The 17,052-nt window shown below is 45.1% G+C and overlaps 1 protein-coding gene across 3 annotated transcripts in view; it reads left to right on the forward strand.

Annotated features, from left to right (window-relative positions):
- Positions 1–17,052, forward strand: part of LOC5580182 (prion-like-(Q/N-rich) domain-bearing protein 25) — a 96,457-nt gene that overhangs the window by 60,128 nt on the left and 19,277 nt on the right. For all 3 annotated transcript variants that reach the window (XM_021857722.1, XM_021857721.1, XM_001655549.2), the window contains exons 3-6: positions 14,042–14,159; positions 14,225–14,593; positions 14,659–14,907; positions 14,968–15,516. In XM_021857722.1, coding sequence (XP_021713414.1) covers positions 14,042–14,159; positions 14,225–14,593; positions 14,659–14,907; positions 14,968–15,516 — 1,285 coding nt within the window. The remainder of the gene's footprint in view (positions 1–14,041; positions 14,160–14,224; positions 14,594–14,658; positions 14,908–14,967; positions 15,517–17,052) is intronic.

Genomic DNA, 17,052 nt, shown 5'->3' on the forward strand with positions numbered 1-17,052 from the left:
TTATTGGTTTAGTGGGAAAAAATTTCATTATCGGTATTTTACTAGTACTACCGATGAATCTATGACAAAAGGTCGAAAGACAAAAGGTCGAAAGGACAAAAGGTCGAAAGGACAAAAGGTCGAAGAACAAAAAAGAAGGGACAAAAGGTCGAAAATCTTTTTTCAAAGAAGGAAAAATTTCTCACCAAGCAAATCATATTCGACCTTTTGTCCCTTCTACTTTTTGTCTTTCGACCTTTTGTCCTTTCGACGTTTTGTCTTTCGACCTTTTGTCCATGAACCCTACCGATTCTGATCGATGTAGTACCGTTGAATCGGTATTCAGCAAAAGTAGTCGGAGCCGGAATCCCTAATTGACCACCTACTTCATAAATGAAACTAACGTTAGAAAAGTGAACGATGAAAAGAGTGTATGATATTTAGTCTGTTTGTCTGTGGTAAACCTGTCTGAACAGATTATTCCGATCTGTTGTTGATTGATGTCATTGTTGATTTGATTGCATAAAATTCGATATAGTGATGCCAGATATTCAAGTTAAGCCAATATAGGGGGTAGTGAATAAGTGTAAATTATATCTGCATGTAAGTAAACATTTTTTCAGACTTTCTTTTGACCGTCAGGCTAAAGCAGGCTAAAAACGGCTTTCTCTGCATTTCATAGTATTAGTTTCAAACCATTGGATGAACATGTTTCAGACTGCGGAAATGTGCGCGTCCAAATGATTTTAGTGTCAAAAAGGTGCAAAATTTTATATAAAACCTTCAATAACTCGAAAAGTATGAGAGATAAAAGTATGCTGTTTTGGAGAAAGTTATGTGTTTTTGCAAGTAACAAATAACACTAGAACAATTGAAAATTGTACAAAATCATCCAACCAAGTTATGATGAAAAAAGTGATTTTTAGGGGTGTTCCACAAAAAACTCCACAAATGTACATGAAAATCAAAAAATATGCATACGGTGTCTTCAGCAAAGTTGTTTCTTCTAATATTACCTACAACTTTCCCGAATAAAGTTTATTTTTAAATTCATAAATACGAAAAATAAAATTTCGTTCTCACTTATAGGTGGATTAATCACCAAACTGACACTTTCATAAAATAGCGATTATTTTATGGAAAAACTTTCCCGAAGACACTATAGTACTAAAATCATGTTTTCAAGGTCAAAACAATTTCGATCACGTTTTTTCAGCGACGGCTACAGTGTGCGACGCGCGACATGTTTGATCCTGCCCTCATCAACGGCCCCCGCAGGAGCAAGCGTCAAGGTTGAAGGATCAAACACAACTCAAAAAAATATGACAAGCTCTGTTGTACTGCATAAACTTCAAATAACGGGTGAACACCCGTTATGTGAAGAAGAGAAAAGAAACGAGATTTTTTTCAGTTATAGTAAAAAAATCATCGAATTCAGTATTTTTTTTTTGAACATAATGTTTATTAAAAAAAGACTTCAATGAATATTGGAGAAGGCGTCCTGAACAGCCGTTCCACACAACTTTGTTGCGATGCTCTCACAAGAGCGCTGTACGGCACTGACGTCCATCTTCCGGATACATTTCCGGATCCTCAACTGCTTCGTATTCTTGGCCCACCAGTTATTTTTGCACACTACGGCACTGAGAAGGCCTAAAAATCATCAATGAGGCAGCAAATTGGTTGGGTTCATTTTTTTCGACGCGTACGGTATCTTTTTCTGCTCAAGTTACTCCAGCGTCTTCTTGGAGTAATGGGAAAACGTCTTGTCCGTGCCGAAGACGTACTTCCCATCCACATGATGCTCCTTTTAGAACAGCAAAATAATTTTCTCAAGATGTTCCTCCTAGTACAATGGTTGATTGATGGCCAGACCTCTCGGCTTGAACCACGGCTTTAAAATCCCTCTGTCCGATATGGCGATGTACAGCATAACCTACAGCACGAACGACGTCCCCCGGTGGTTCTGCGTCATCTACTGGCACTGCGATTCCATGTACTCGAGGGACCGAGTCTTCTTCAGTGATAATTTCGGCCGGCGTCACGCAAACTCGCAAACTCCGACCATGTCGTCGGATAACTTTTTCAACACTTCCTTCTACTTATCCGTCATTATCTTCGACGAACGACCGCTACCGGATTCTACCCCATTACCCCGAATGCCTTTAACCCGATCGCCATTACCCCGAATTCCACATCTCCGAACGACCCATTACCCCGAATGACATTACCCCGAATTCCTATATCATGGGGAAATGTCGTCAATATCATCATGTCAAAATAATTGTAAATTCGGGGAAATGGCATTCAGGGTAATGGAACTCGGGGTAATAATACATTCGGGGTAATGGAATTCGGGGCGATTGCATTCGGGGAACTGGCATTCGGGGTAATGGGGTAGAATCCCGCTACCGGCCTTCCGTACCACGCTCAACGATGCCAGGATCTAGTAAACTGTACTTACGGGCACGTTTTTGTCTCGAAGATTTTTCTCCACGAAGACGCTCTACTGTAAACTTTTCTCCACGCTCACCATGCGTTTCGTAAAAACGTCCAACACGTTCTCGGAATGCTTGCTATTTCGACGTCATCTTCGATTGAACTGACAGCACCCGTGCGAGAAGAAACAGGCCACCCATTTTTTTGGTAAGTAAAGATAATTACTTAGGTATTGAGTCGAGTCGAGATTTGCTGAGTTGGATAATTACGTCGAGTGCTTCGAAAATGGAGTTCCGCAACGAGTTTCGTACAACATTTTTTGCAATTTTGTAGGAGGCCACTTAAGGATATCAGAAAGACTATCACAAATATTAGGTAATTTACGAAAATTATTGTGTAATTATTCGTCACGCAACTAAAGTGGCCCTGGAAGTCATGAAATTTCCAACTTAGTATTCCAGAGCCACAGTATCAGCGAATAATATTTCTCAGCTCCCCAGTACAGTTTCGAAGTTCCAACATTTGATCCTTAACAACCTTGACTGAAAGCTCAAGAGTTCCGAACCCAGTTCAAATTAATAATTTAACTAGCTATGTTATTATTATTTACGAAAATAAAAAGGTAAACGATTTCTCAATCAAATATACTGATTTGAACTGAAAGAAGTAATGATTTGCTAATTCAATAAAAGTAAAACAATTTACTCTAATTTATTCGGCTATCTCAGTCTTAATGTTTTACAACGATATTTATTTAATTCTGCCCGACGTTTCGGCCACGGATTTTGACCTTTTTCAAGGGTAAAATTGTCTATCGTTTTGTCCTGGTTGAAATCGTCGTTTCTTCTGAATTTTGAATTTTTTTTTCTGAATTCTGAATTTTCTTCTGATTTTGAAACAACCGTTAGTAGTAAGTGCAAGTTTAGACTGTGACCAAAACCAAATGAATTTAATTTTAAGACAAATAGTACAAAAAAGCAATGACTACAAACAACTGACAGAAGAAACGACGATTTCAACCAGGACAAAACGATAGACAATTTTACCCTTGAAAAAGGCCAAAATCCGTGGCCGAAACGTCGGGCAGAATTAAATAAATATCGTTGTAAAACATTAAGACTGAGATAGCCGAATAAATTAGCATCATCAAGTACCAGTCGACCTTTTCCAACTACAGTAAAACAATTTATTGAACTCTCTTGAACTATCAATTTTTTTTCTTATAATGATAATTACACAAATTCTAAGAACATCAGTAAATGGAGTAAATTTCATTTGAAAAAATTGATAAAAAGATCATTGCTGCTAAGCATTCTGCTGGACATTGTGAGTGTCCCTTTCAAAGTTATGTTATAATCAAGTCAAGAATATTTTGAAGAATATACCCCAGAGGTATTGAATCCTGTGAGAATAACATCCAGGATTTTTTTTTACAATCGTACTCCAAATTCTGTCAGAATCTGACCTAATATTATTAGCATAAGCCGGAATGTGCTAAAATCCTGATAAAGCTTTTACAAAAATTTTGGTCAGAATGTATAAGATTTTACAATTTTCGTGCAGGTTTCCTTCAGAATCTTACTCAATAATCGTTTTGCTAGCTAGATTTTTTTTTTAAATGCTTAAAATAATAATTATTATATTGATTATAAATTCCTTTAGTTTTCTGGAAAAATGTTACATGGCGTTATGTTGCAATCTTGCCCTGTATATTACAAAAGTAGGGTAAATGTTCCCTTAGTTGCGGGTGTTCCTATAGTTGAGGGAGTGTCGTTTTCACTGATTTTATTACATTAGCCACAGAATCAACACTGCCAATCGACGTATTGGCTTGTTAATACACGGAATAGTTGAAAAGAGTGTTCAAATTGATTTAAAACTGATTAAATATCACTAAAATTGCTAAAGCTATTCTTACTTGTACCAATAGTTGCGGTACCCCTATAGTGGAGGAACCCCTAAGAAAACAAAGAATACCGCAACTATAGGGACACAAATTAAAAATATACCGCAACTAAAGGAACGTTGGGGCTCTGCACTGTTTTGATTTTGCAGAATATAACGTTTACTGGCCTTGTTGTTTACAAACGTTATGTAAGAGTGAAAGAGAGAGGATGATTTTTGTGCAGTGACCCATAGTGGAGGTATGGGTCTCTGCACTGTTTTGATTTTGAATGAGATTTTGACGTTTACTGGCCTTGTTGTTTACTAATTTCATGGAGGAGTGAAAGAGATAGAATTACTTTTGTGCAGAGCCCCATTACTTTTCACTGACATGCCGTGGATTACTGCGATGAAATCATTTTTCTCATCAAGTCAATAAACGTCACTTCTCGTTACAACATTAACATGTACATTAAATGCGCTTCTTGAATTTAGGCGGTTAAATGAAGTTCAATCTTGATTAGTACCTCCACTATTGGTACAGAAGAAAATACAGATATGCAAATATATGTATTTTCTCTGATAGTCAAGCAGCTCTAAACGCATTAAGTGCATATAAATATACATCAAAACTTGTCTGGGAATGTATTCTCTCCTTGCGACAGTTGTGTGAATCAAACTCGGTAAATTTGTACTGGGTTCCAGGACACTGTGGCATTGAAGGGAATGAAAAGGCAGATGATCTTGCAAAACGGGGCTCAAATTCACAGTTTGTTGGCCCGGAACCATTCTGTGGTATACCAAACTGTGCAGTAAAAATGGAACTTAAGTGCTGGGAAGAACAAAAGGTGATGACCAACTGGATGGATGTCAAAAAGTGTACCCAGTCTAAAAGATTTATAACTCCAAACGCAAATAAAACTAAAAAGATTTTAGAGCTCAATAAGAGGGCTCTTTGTACATACACTGGCCTAGTAACTGGGCACTGTCCCAGCAAATATCATTTGAAGAATATTGGCCAGGTTCAGAATGATATTTGTCGCTTTTGTAATACCGTGCACCCCCGCTAATTTGAACGGTACCTCATGCAAACCATCGGGGTTCATTTTTAATTTGAACATCTGGTCACTCTAGAAACGTGTTTCTGGTTACCTCTTTCGCTGTTTTGTTTTGATTCTGCGTTCCGTTCCACGGCGTTCCATCTCACTTCACTCCGTTCCATGAGCTAAATGACGTTTGAACCATTTTTAATCTGAACGATGTGCAAATTAGCGGGGTACAGATTATAAAGTGTTCAGATTAAATGTGGTCAAACCAACGGGGGTACCCGGTATTGAAAATGAAACCTCGGAACATCTGCTTTGCAGTTGTGGTGCATTATACAGGCGCAGATCAAAGTTTCTCGATAGCGGCTGTTTACAGCCCAGTGAGATCTGGTCTGCTGATCCGAGAAAGGTGATTGGTTTCATAAACCACATCATACCTGATTGGGAACGTGTCAAGCTAAGCAGCTGATCGTCTAATCAATGGTGTTCGGCTAGCGTGACATGTACATTAAACTGGGACATACTACAATAGTTCTAAATAATGGACGCAGTAGTTTCAATCCCCCAACAAAAAAAAAAAAATGGTACATCTACCCTATGTATTGAATTCGTTGAAAATTCTGGCTTTTGAAACCTGCCTTTCTTATAATCCTGTCAAAGATGAATTTAGAATGAATGAATGTCGAGAGAAGTCATGGTAGAAACATTGTTGAAACACTCATAATTCGAGATTTAGAATTTGAATGAATTAAGTATCTAAGTATCTAAGAATGTCAAAAACAAGACATTTAAAATAATTACTATACAAAAATTTTAGGTTCAAATTAAATTGAAAATGAAATAGGTTTAGTATGTTCAGGTTGGTAGAATATTCAACGGGCCAAATATGAGAAGAATCTTCGAACCCTCCGCAGGCCGCACAAAGTGTGGTCGCGGGCCGGATGCTGCCCGCGGCCCGTACGTTGGACAGCCCTGGGTTAAAGGTTAAAGGTTGGTGTTGATGATGCCGGTGAAGCCACTCAGGTTGCTAGTAGTCTCCATCCGTTCAATTGTAATCTTCAGCGTGGTGATATCAATATATGCAATGATGCAATGATAATGATCGTTACTAACTCTACTATGATAATGAAAGGCTGACTTATTTCATCTTTTTTTTTTTTTTTTTTTTTTTTTTTTTTTTTTTTTTTTTTTTTTTTTTTTCCTTCTAAGCAATGGGGGGATAATCTGCTCAACAGACTCCGGACCGAGGTCCGGGAGTGTGGGGTTGGGGACCATTTACTACGTACAAGCAGTAAACAGGACTACACCCCCGACCCACTAAACCATTTCCATTGCCGCCAAACCCTTCGTCTCTCCGGGACCACCAAGAAGGCATTGCTTCGGAGAGGGGCTATTGCACATCGCATCCTCCAGGTTAGCTGCGTAGCCATGCAGCAACGAACATCGATGACACGCTTATGGGGGTCCACCAAGGTAGCATGCTGGCGCATTGCCAGCTTCCCGGGTGGTCCTCACCTCCCGTTGTCCGCTGAAGGCGGGCAGGGTCGACCACTAAGCCCGCGCCCAGCTGCACCGCAGGTATCAAGAACTGATACTGCGGGCTTCGCAATTTGACCTACTGAAGGCTCAGGCCCTATCAGCTAGCACGAGCTGGGATTGCTGACGAAGGGGCCTCCACCTGCCCCGAACAACCAGAGGCTCGTATCCACCCAGTAGGCCGGCGCCACGACAGCAGCGCTACCAGGATGTTCTCCCCGCGGCCACTTAATCGCTGTAAGGGTCGATTTCGACCGTAGGGCACCGGTATGACCTACGTAGCCGACTGCGAACCCTTGGACCACCTGTTGATTAGCGTCTGCACTAGTCACTCCTCGAGTCCACACGCCACCTCCTTTGGAGTTCCGAGACGATGTGGGTGATAGCCGATGAAACGGCATTCCAGCCAAACTCGTCTGCACACATCCTCTGGACCAAATTGTCCGGAGTCGTGTCCCGACCGCATGTGGCAAACATGCGGTCACGCATTGTGCGGAAACGCGGGCACACGAACAAAACGTGTTCCGCCGTTTCCTCTAAACCTGCACAAACTGGACATTCGGGAGAACCCGCATGACCGAAACGGTGTAGATATTGTCTAAAGCATCCATGACCCGAAAGGACCTGTGTTAGGTGGAATGTTAGTTCCCCATGGCGCCTATTGACCCAGATATCTAACCTCGGAATCAACCTGTGAGTCCACACTCCCTTGGTGGAACTGTCCCACGCACGCTGCCATTTGACCATGGAGGCCAGTCTGGCAGTCCTGCGTATGCCTCTTGTGCCGCGCATTTCGAAGCACTCTATGTCTTCCATGATAAGGATACCAATAGGCATCATACCGGTGATGACACAAAGTGCATCGTGTGACACGGTACGGTACGCGCTCGCAACCCTCAGGCACATTAGCCTATAAGTACTCTCTAGCTTGCTACGGTAGCTATCGGTACTCAAAGCCGTGCCCCAAGCCGGGCCACCATACCTCAGTATGGACGAGGCGACACTGGCCAGAAGCTTACGCTTGCTGGCGTACACCGCAGAGCTATTGGACATCATCCGGGACAGTGCCACAATAGCTGTGGAGGCTCTCTTGCAGGCATAATCGACATGGCTACCGAAGGTAAGCTTGTCGTCGATCATCACCCCCAAGTGTTTGACGGAGCGCTTCGAAGTGATTGTGCAGTCGCCTACACTGATCACCGCTTGCTGCGCCGACTTTCGGTTGTTGACAACAACAGCCTCCGTTTTGTGGTGAGCCAATTCCAGTTTCCTGGAGCTCATCCACTCCTCCACAATTGCGATCGAGTGGGCTGCAGTCAATTCCACTTCTTCGATCGATTCACCGTAGACCTCCAGCGTAATATCGTCGGCAAAGCCAACGATGACCACACCCGCCGGGAATTTCAATCTCAACACCTCGTCGTACATGACATTCCATAACACCGGACCCAGGATGGAACCTTGCGGGACTCCTGAGGTTATGTGAAAGCACTTCCGACCCACCTCTGTGTCATAGACTAATACCCGATTCTGGAAGTAACTTCCGAGAATCTTGTACAGGTACTCGGGTATCCCCAGACGCAGGAGCGCATCAGCAATAGCCGCCCAACTGGCACTATTAAATGCATTCCTTACATCCAGAGTCACTACTGCGCAGTAGCGAATACCCCTCCTCTTACGCTGGAGTGCTATCTCAGCGGTTTTCTTAACCGCCAGAATAGCGTCTACAGTGGACCTCCCTTTCCGGAAGCCGAACTGGTTGCCTGAGAGACCATTTACACCCTCGGTGTACCTCGACAGTCTGTTGAGGATGATCTTCTCGAGCACTTTCCCCACCGTGTCAATCAAGCAAATTGGTCTATACGCCGACGGGTCACCGGGTGGTTTCCCCGCCTTTGGCAATAGTACCAGGCTCTGCCTCTTCCACGCATCTGGAAATACTCCCTCGTCCAGGCATATCTGCATAGCAGATCTGAACATACCGGGAGCCTCCAAGATTGCGACTTTGAGGGCCAGGTTTGGAACTCCGTCCGGGCCTGGTGCCTTCCCCATGCTTAGGGATTTTGCAATCCCTACAAGTTCCTCATCAGTTACTCTATCCTCATCACCAGCCCCAATCCCCGGCTGTCCTACAAAAGGAGGCCATGGGCTAGGGTTGTGGCGCGGGAAGAGCCCCTCGATGATCCCCTCCAGCATCTGTGGAGACTGCTCCGTAGGAGCAATTGCACCTCTTGTCTTCGCCATTACGATCCTGTAGGCATCACCCCACGGGTTCGCGTTGGCACTCTGACAGAGTCCCTCGAAGCAGGCCTTTTTGCTTGCCCTTATCTCAGACTTCAGCGCGACTTTGGCAGCGGTGAACACCGCCCGTCGTTCTTCACGCTCCTGCTCGGTACGTGCTCGCTGCATCCGTCTCCTGGCCCGTAGGCAGGCACGGCGCAGGTTCGCAATAGCTTGAGTCCACCAGTATGTCGGTGGTCTCCCATTCCTAGGGTGGACTTTTCTAGGCATGGTCGCATCGCATGCACGCGTAAGCACCGCTACCAGTTCGTCCCCGCTTAGGCCGAGTAGGTTACGCTCACGGCGGAGCGCCTCCCTAAGTACTTCATCATTGAAGTACGATGTCTTCCACCTACGAGGGCTTGGCCTTGACCTAGCCGCTTCCTCAACCCGCTGCCTGCTGTTGTTGTAGTCGATACTGTAGCGAACCGCCAGGTGGTCGCTGTGAGTGTAGCCATCGTCTACCCTCCAGTTCGAACTACTCGTTAGGCCAGGACTACAAAAAGTAACGTCGATAATCGACTCCGCTCCGTTACGGCTGAAGGTACTTTTGGCACCAACATTAGCCAGATCGACATCTAGCACGGCCAGTGCCTCTAGCAGGATTTGACCTCGCTGATTCGTGTTACGGCTTCCCCATTCCACGGCCCAGGCATTGAAGTCGCCCGCTATTACAACTGGCCTTCGCCCTGTCAGCGCGGTCGTCATGCAGTCCAGCATCTGCGTGAACCGCTCGGTCGACCAACTCGGAGGCGCATAGCAGCTACAGAAGAGGACCCCGTTTACTTTGGCGATCACGAAGCCCTCGTAGGTAGTAGACACCAACTGCTGGACAGGGTATTTACCCGTTGTCCATATCGCCGCCATTTTTCCGGATCCATCCACGACCCAGTTGCCGTTGCCGGCGGGTACTCGGTATGGGTCCGATATGATGGCGATGTCCGTCCCCCACTCAGCAACTGACTGGTACAGCAGTTGCTGAGCTGCGTCACAGTGGTTCAGGTTCAGCTGCGTTACCTGCACTGTGATTTTTCGTTGATGGCTCGTTTGAAGGTCGGGCACCTTGAGCCTCCCGTTGGGTGATTGTTGTTCACGGACTTGCCGGAACAAATCAAGCACTTGGGAGGGTTCTTGCAGCCTAGTGCCTTATGACCTTCCTCACCACAACGCCTGCACAACTTAGTCCTATCAGGGCCTTTACAGCCCCAGGACTTGTGTCCAGGTTCCCTGCACCTAAAGCAGATCACTGGTTGCTCATGTATGTTCAGTGAACATACTGACCAACCAACCTTGATCTTACCTACCTTAGCGGACTTATTTGCGTCTGCCACAGGTAGGTGTACTAAGGCCACCTGAGTACCTGCCGGACCTTTCCGTAGCTGAACGGCGGTGGTGGGCACCTGCACTTCGCACTGTTGCCGCAGTGCCGTGACGAGCTCTTCTGCGTTAGTGATCTCGTCAAGGTTCATCACCTTCAGAGTCACTGACTGCGTCAGAGCCCTCACTTCAACACCAGCGCCAAGGACCTCTTCCGCCAAACTTTTGTAGGCGGCGCCCTTGCGCTCCTTGTCGCGCTTGAGCTCGAGGATCATTTCACCTGTACGAGTGCGTCTTACACTGCGTACGTCGGCTCCTAGATCCGCAAGCTTCGCGTCACTGCGCATCGCCTTCAGGACTTCCGAGTACTTGGACTCTTCCGTCTTGATGATGATCGCATCACCCTTTTCGCGCTTGGCACCTACCCTCCTACCTTTCTTAGGTCTGGTATCCCTGCGCTCCTGATTCTCCTGTTTCTTCTTCTTCTTCTTCCTCACTACGGTTGTCCAGGGGGCGTCCCCCCCCTGCTCCGCCCTGACCTGTGGTGATGGAGGACCTCTCAAAGGTCGCAACCCCCTGTTCCCATTACTCCGTGAGGGGCCAGCCTTTTCGGGCCCACCCTTCTCGGCTTTCCGGGACGCCTGGCTGGGGTCCGATTTTCCGGCACTTCTGCCGGTTTTCGGGGTCAGTATCCGCCTGGCCTTACGAGCGCCGCCGGGTAGCTCCTCCCCTGACGGCTGCCTCGCGCGCTTCTGCGATTGCTTGCTGTAAGCATTCGCTTCCACGCTTTTGGGGCTGCCCGCGAAAACGAAGGGTTCCGTCTGGGTAGACTTCGGCACCTTCAGTTCCACGGGTTCTGCCGCAGCCACAGTCACCATGGGTTCAACATGGTTCTGCTTGGCCGCCAACATTGACTTACGAAGTCTAAGCAAGGCCTGCTTGAGGTCCTTGCTGATGTTAGACTTCGAGGACGCAAAGTCAATTATGGAGTCGAGCTGCTGTGCAGCCACTTCCATCGCAGAGAGCCCATCTCTACTTTTATTGATGGCCCTCATCAACCACGCTCCATCCATAACTTCACCCGATGCGTTAGCCGGGGATGAAATATGGGTTCCAGCACTGGCACTACGTGCACTGCTGCCTCCTCCTGCTTCTACTCTCCTCAACGGAGATCTAGCTAGCCCACTTCTTGCGAAGGGGTTCGCTTCCCTACTACTGCAACTACCTGCACTACCACTACTAATCTGATTATTATTTGAATTTGTACTCATTTTGGATCCCACGAGTAGCACGGGAAAAGAGGTCAACCACGCCAGAGCCCTGCATTAACGCGGTAAGGGACAAATACTGTGAGGGGTGCCCAGGTGCCCCACAGGCTCCGTTAATGGCCGAACATCTTTTTCACCCCTTCGACCATTCATTCCTCAGCACGGTTTTTCGCATCACACCTTGAATTGGGGTTACCCCGTTTGGTGGACTCTTACCACCGGAACGGGTTGTCCGTAGTTCTATTCTGGACGCCGGAACTACACGGCAATGACTTATTTCATCTGTAACCAGTGGTGTGTTGAAGTGTCCAAGGTTTGTGAGACTATCGCGATTTTATGTATCGTTCTTTTTTCCGGAGGCTGCAAGCATTTGGTGAGTCCGTTCCTTTTAAAAAGAATACCCGAATTTGTTTTAGATGTAACGGTTTCGTGATCAGATTTTCGCGATTCGGAGTGCGACATGTTTTTGCGGTTGTCCCGGGTGTTTTTTTTCCTTTTTTCTCTCGTTTATTTGAAGTGCGGCAATTACTCGTTTCAACCGGTCGCTTATCGTGGAATAGGCTATGCATTGTGAGTGCATTTTGGTCGGTTGTATGTTCATGTAAATGACAGTTCCATGTGAATCATAACAAAGTTTTTTTTTTCTTATTTAGATGGAGGGATCTATTCTGCTTTTTACTAGGTAGAAAGCGGATCGTTATTACCGTTGAACGCGTAGTCGACTATTTTGACGTGAAACAACATTCTTTATACTGTAAATCAAACATTTGTCCTCTTTTGATTGCCGGCATTCAAGAGATTAAGTCATAAACAATTAAACAAAAACTACTTTGTGTCTATCGCTAGCTTTTCAGGCGAATCCTGATGACCTGATACCCCTCCCAACCCCCAACTCCGTAGCACTTATGAGGGTGTCGCTGAGTCGGAGGCCTCTCATTAAGTAAGTGCTACATCAACATTTCCTTCCCCAATCCCAAGTTACGGTAAAGATGGGCGTGGCCGGGAATAGCAATATTCATGGTTTTGGTATTCTTATTTAAGATTGGATCAAGGCTTATTCCCTAGCCTTGGTCCTGAAGTAGAATGCCTTGATGAGATTATCAAAAGAAAAAACATGAATGTTGCTAGTATCCAATCTACGAAGTATACCGTAACTACGCTAACGCTAACTACGCTATCGCGATTTTATGTATCGTTTTGTTGCTAAATAACCAATACCAAGAAAGTGTTAAATTATTCAAAACTGGACACCACCCAACACCCACTGTGAAGAACGCAGCCGCATTGTATTAGTTCCGCTACTCAACACCAGACGCCGAGAAGGATAAGGATGGGCGGCCATTGTGGGTGGTGTAAAGGGGGCCATGATGAGGCGAAATGAGCTGGGAAGAAAGTTCTCAACGGACAAAAATTAACCGCCATCGCTGAACCGGCAATTACCTTGCAACATTCGTGAGAGCAAGACGTGTGCTAGCTTTGATTGCTGAAAACTATAAATTCATAAAATTAATAGAAAGTGACTTCGGTCTAAATAGTGAAAAGAGCGAGCGGAAAGACATCCAGGTAAACTGCTAACCAGTCGAAGCTAAAACCTCATCACTAACCGCCAAAACCCTCTATACACCACCCCCTTCATCCACCAGGACCCCGTAGTTCACCCATTGTTCTAGGTTAGAGTAACCGAGCACTACATCCTGCGCCTGAGCCTGTGTTGGCGGAAGTACCGCCGGTAGCACGCCATGGTCATTGCCATACCTCGGAGTAGGCCCAGAGTCCACTAACGTGCCACTCCTAAGGCTACCACCGCGATTCGATAGGCGTCATCTAGAGGCGGCCATTTTGTTAACGGCCTGAAGCGTGAAGTGCGAAGTGCCAGCCGGCCGTCCACCCTGAACTAGGAAAAGGAAGCAGAAGTGCTGTGCGGAGGAGTGAAGGTTCCACCAGCCGTGTCCTGCCGAAACTGAAGCGAGAAGGAGCGAAACGTAGTCCAGGAAGGAAATACGGTGGAGTAGCGGAGCGTGAAGAAGGGGCCCCGCCAATAGTGAAGAAGAAGGGAATAAGTGAGGTAGGAGAAAGCGTTAAGAAAGTGGGAGAATAAAAATACCTTTTGTGCGAAGATTTAAATGAAGCGGGTTTTTGTTCAGCAAAGGTAGTTTAGTGTGTTCTTGGTCGCGATAGTTAAGCGCGTACGCCGACCCTGAGGCAATTGTAGAGAGGGGAGTCTAACCAGTGCTGGGCAGGGATCACCGCATTAGTTACACATCTTATGGATCTCAACCTTTTTTCTTGCAGGATATCGACTGTTTCTTCAGCTATAATCGAGAGGCCGTGGAGTGTCGGGATGGCAAGTGCCAATGTGCACCGGGTTTCTACCTTCGAAGCACAAATGTCTGTCGGCGTGAAGTAACTCGTAAGTAACAATAGAAGAAACAAGCATCCTAAAGATTTCTAAATCAACCACTCCATTTCCCGCAGTTGGCGATCGTTGCCTTGTAAACGAGGACTGCGTCGGGGAGGATCTAGAGTGTAAGAATGACTTCTGCGCGAAGAAAGAAGCACAAACGAAAACTTATCGGGACATTGGAGTGCAGGCGAAGCCCACCTGCGAGGAGAAGAAAGCGCAAGCGGACGTCAGAGTGACCCGAGATCAACAGCAGCAAACGAGTATCAGTAGCAGCAACTGTGGCACTGCTACCGAAGGGGGTGATATAAATAGTGGTGTTCAGAAGGAGGCTCAGGAGGAGAAGCGTAAGGAAAGTAACTCAAGTGGTGCCACGGCCAAGAGAGTTCGACTGCAGTCGAGTGTTGATGACCCATCGACCAAAGATGACAGTACTCCTGGGTGTAAGTATATCTATAAGGTGTTATAAGTGTGTTATGGAAAATTAAGCGATAACTATTCTTTTCAGATGGCGACACGTGTAGAGATGAAACTGAGCCATGTACTGGGCTACCCTACTCGGTATGCCGGATGGGACAGTGTATCTGCCAGGAGGGATTCTATCCTGTTGGGAAAGTATGCAAAGCCGAAATGGGTGAATACGTAGATAGAAAAGAAGATTGTGGAAGCTTGACGGATGAAACGAAATTCGTAAATGGAAGATGCGTCTGTGATAACCACATGTTCTACAACTACAATATGAGGACATGTTTGAAAGGTTGGTTTTGAGAAATTTTGGGTCAGGAGATGGTCCCTCACATTTGGTTATGCTTTTAAGGAGCTCTTGGCATCAACACATCCTGTACGCAAAATAGCCAGTGTTCGCCGTATGGAGCTGCGTATTGTCCACTGGAAACGCCCAAACGTTGTACCTGCTATCCTTATGCTGAGTATGATAGCTCCCGACAGATGTGCGTCGGTAAGAAGGGTTTCGAAGAGTACTGCGAGAAGGATGAGGATTGCACGTTAAGCAATACGCGCTGTAGTGAGGCGCACACCTGTGTTTGTCGGCCGAACTTCTTCTACGTAAACGAGCGTTGCAAGGCGGCACAAGGAGGAACGTGTGAAACCGTGGATGACTGCGGATTTGAAAAGGCGAGCTGCGAATCGGAAGACGAGCAGCAACCGAAGAAGTGTGACTGTATGAAGGGCTATCTGTACCGAGACAATACGTGCCTGAAAGAGGCAGAAGCTTACGAAGAGGAATGTACTGTGAACGAGCAGTGCCAACCCTTGCTGGGCAATCTGAGCAAATGTATGGACGAGAAGTGCAAGTGTGATGAGAGCGATACGCACTTCAAAGATGGCAAGTGCCATCCAAAAAAGGGTAAGTTTTTTTTTTTGCAAATTGATTTGCAGCGCTTCAAGCATATGGCTTCAATGCGCCATTCATTTTACTTTACGAGCAGACAGGTTGAATGTTGAAGTTGGTTCTATGCTTTCAGTTCACATGCAGTTCAAGTCAACTCAAAGTTTATCACGATCGATACTATTCGGCACAGCTCCAACTCCGGCAGTCTGTTCTCGAGTCAATATTCGCAATGTATTACACGAAATAGTTCCCGGAGATAGATGTACCCTACAGCGACGAATATTTTCACGGCTGTGGAAATTCTTCTAATCCTGGAAGATGCCAAATAGTTAATAAATAAGTGCAAAGATACATGCGTAATGCAAACAATGTTGGCTTTAGGTCAAATTAGTCAGATTCTGATAACCTTTAAGTCGATAATATGTGCTGATAGCTTTCGATATCATCCGCTAGGGTTATGTAGATGTGAGTTATTTCAGCGGTAACTATCATGAGTTAAGACACTGTTCAGCCTTTTATGATTTCACTTGGTTTCAGCCAAGGAGTCGTTCATAAACCACGTGATCATTTACGCATGGATGGTGGTCTAACTAAAAACCAAAACATCTTCAAGTGCTTAGATAGATCACCTTGTGGTTCAGTAGTAGGACGACACTATCATCGCCTGGATTAAGCTTGATTATCCTCCTGAGTGGCCATCTGAGGGGAAAGACATTATCTTCCTTCTAGAAAGACACTTGAAAATGTGCTATGCCTAATGGTCCTCGGATTGTCACTTGCTTCAATGTTATGTTTATTGAGATTTTTTTAAGTTTTTCGTTAAGGCTTGGGGTGTTAGGGTATTTTCGTTTCGTTCCTTCCGCAGGCTGTTGTAGTGTTGATCGGTTATACTTTTTATCAACCTTGTACAACCAATACAGATACACAGTATTTTTTGCATAACTTCCATACTAATACTATTGTTTTGGATCTTTCTAAGGCTTCTATAAGTTAGATCACGCGGTCTATAAGTTTGATCGCTAAGGGATATCTGGATCTCAACACAGATAACTCATTCCAGCAAAAAAGGAACATGTCTATCGCATTCATAGACCGTACTATCAAAAACTTGATTGGTTCTTACACACAATATACAAATGCATTAATGCTTGATTTGCAAAGGAACTCTCAAGTAATAACTAAGTGCTCAACAAACTTTACGCTTAGAAGCAGGCTCTATTCTAGTAGAGGTGTAATGTCAAACAGAAGAACAAGAAGAAAGTATATGTAATCAACTCGAATAAGTGTCCTATGGCTCATGAAGTTCTGAAAATCACTTTATTTTATAAACTTTTTATTACAAAATTGAAGCTTTCATCGAGCTAAAGAGGAATAAAAGCGTCTTCTATTTCGATTACCTACATTTTAAAAATAATGTATTCCATGGAACAAAAATTTAAAACAAAAAAAAAAGATTTTTTTTTTGGAGAACACGTCAAAGAATTTTCGAACGGTGAAAGATGCCTATATTTTTTGTGATAAACTTTTCCCGTATACACGCCGTGATGGGCC

The sequence above is a fragment of the Aedes aegypti genome, chromosome 1 (assembly GCF_002204515.2).
Source record: "Aedes aegypti strain LVP_AGWG chromosome 1, AaegL5.0 Primary Assembly, whole genome shotgun sequence".
Lineage (NCBI taxonomy): Eukaryota > Metazoa > Arthropoda > Insecta > Diptera > Culicidae > Aedes > Aedes aegypti.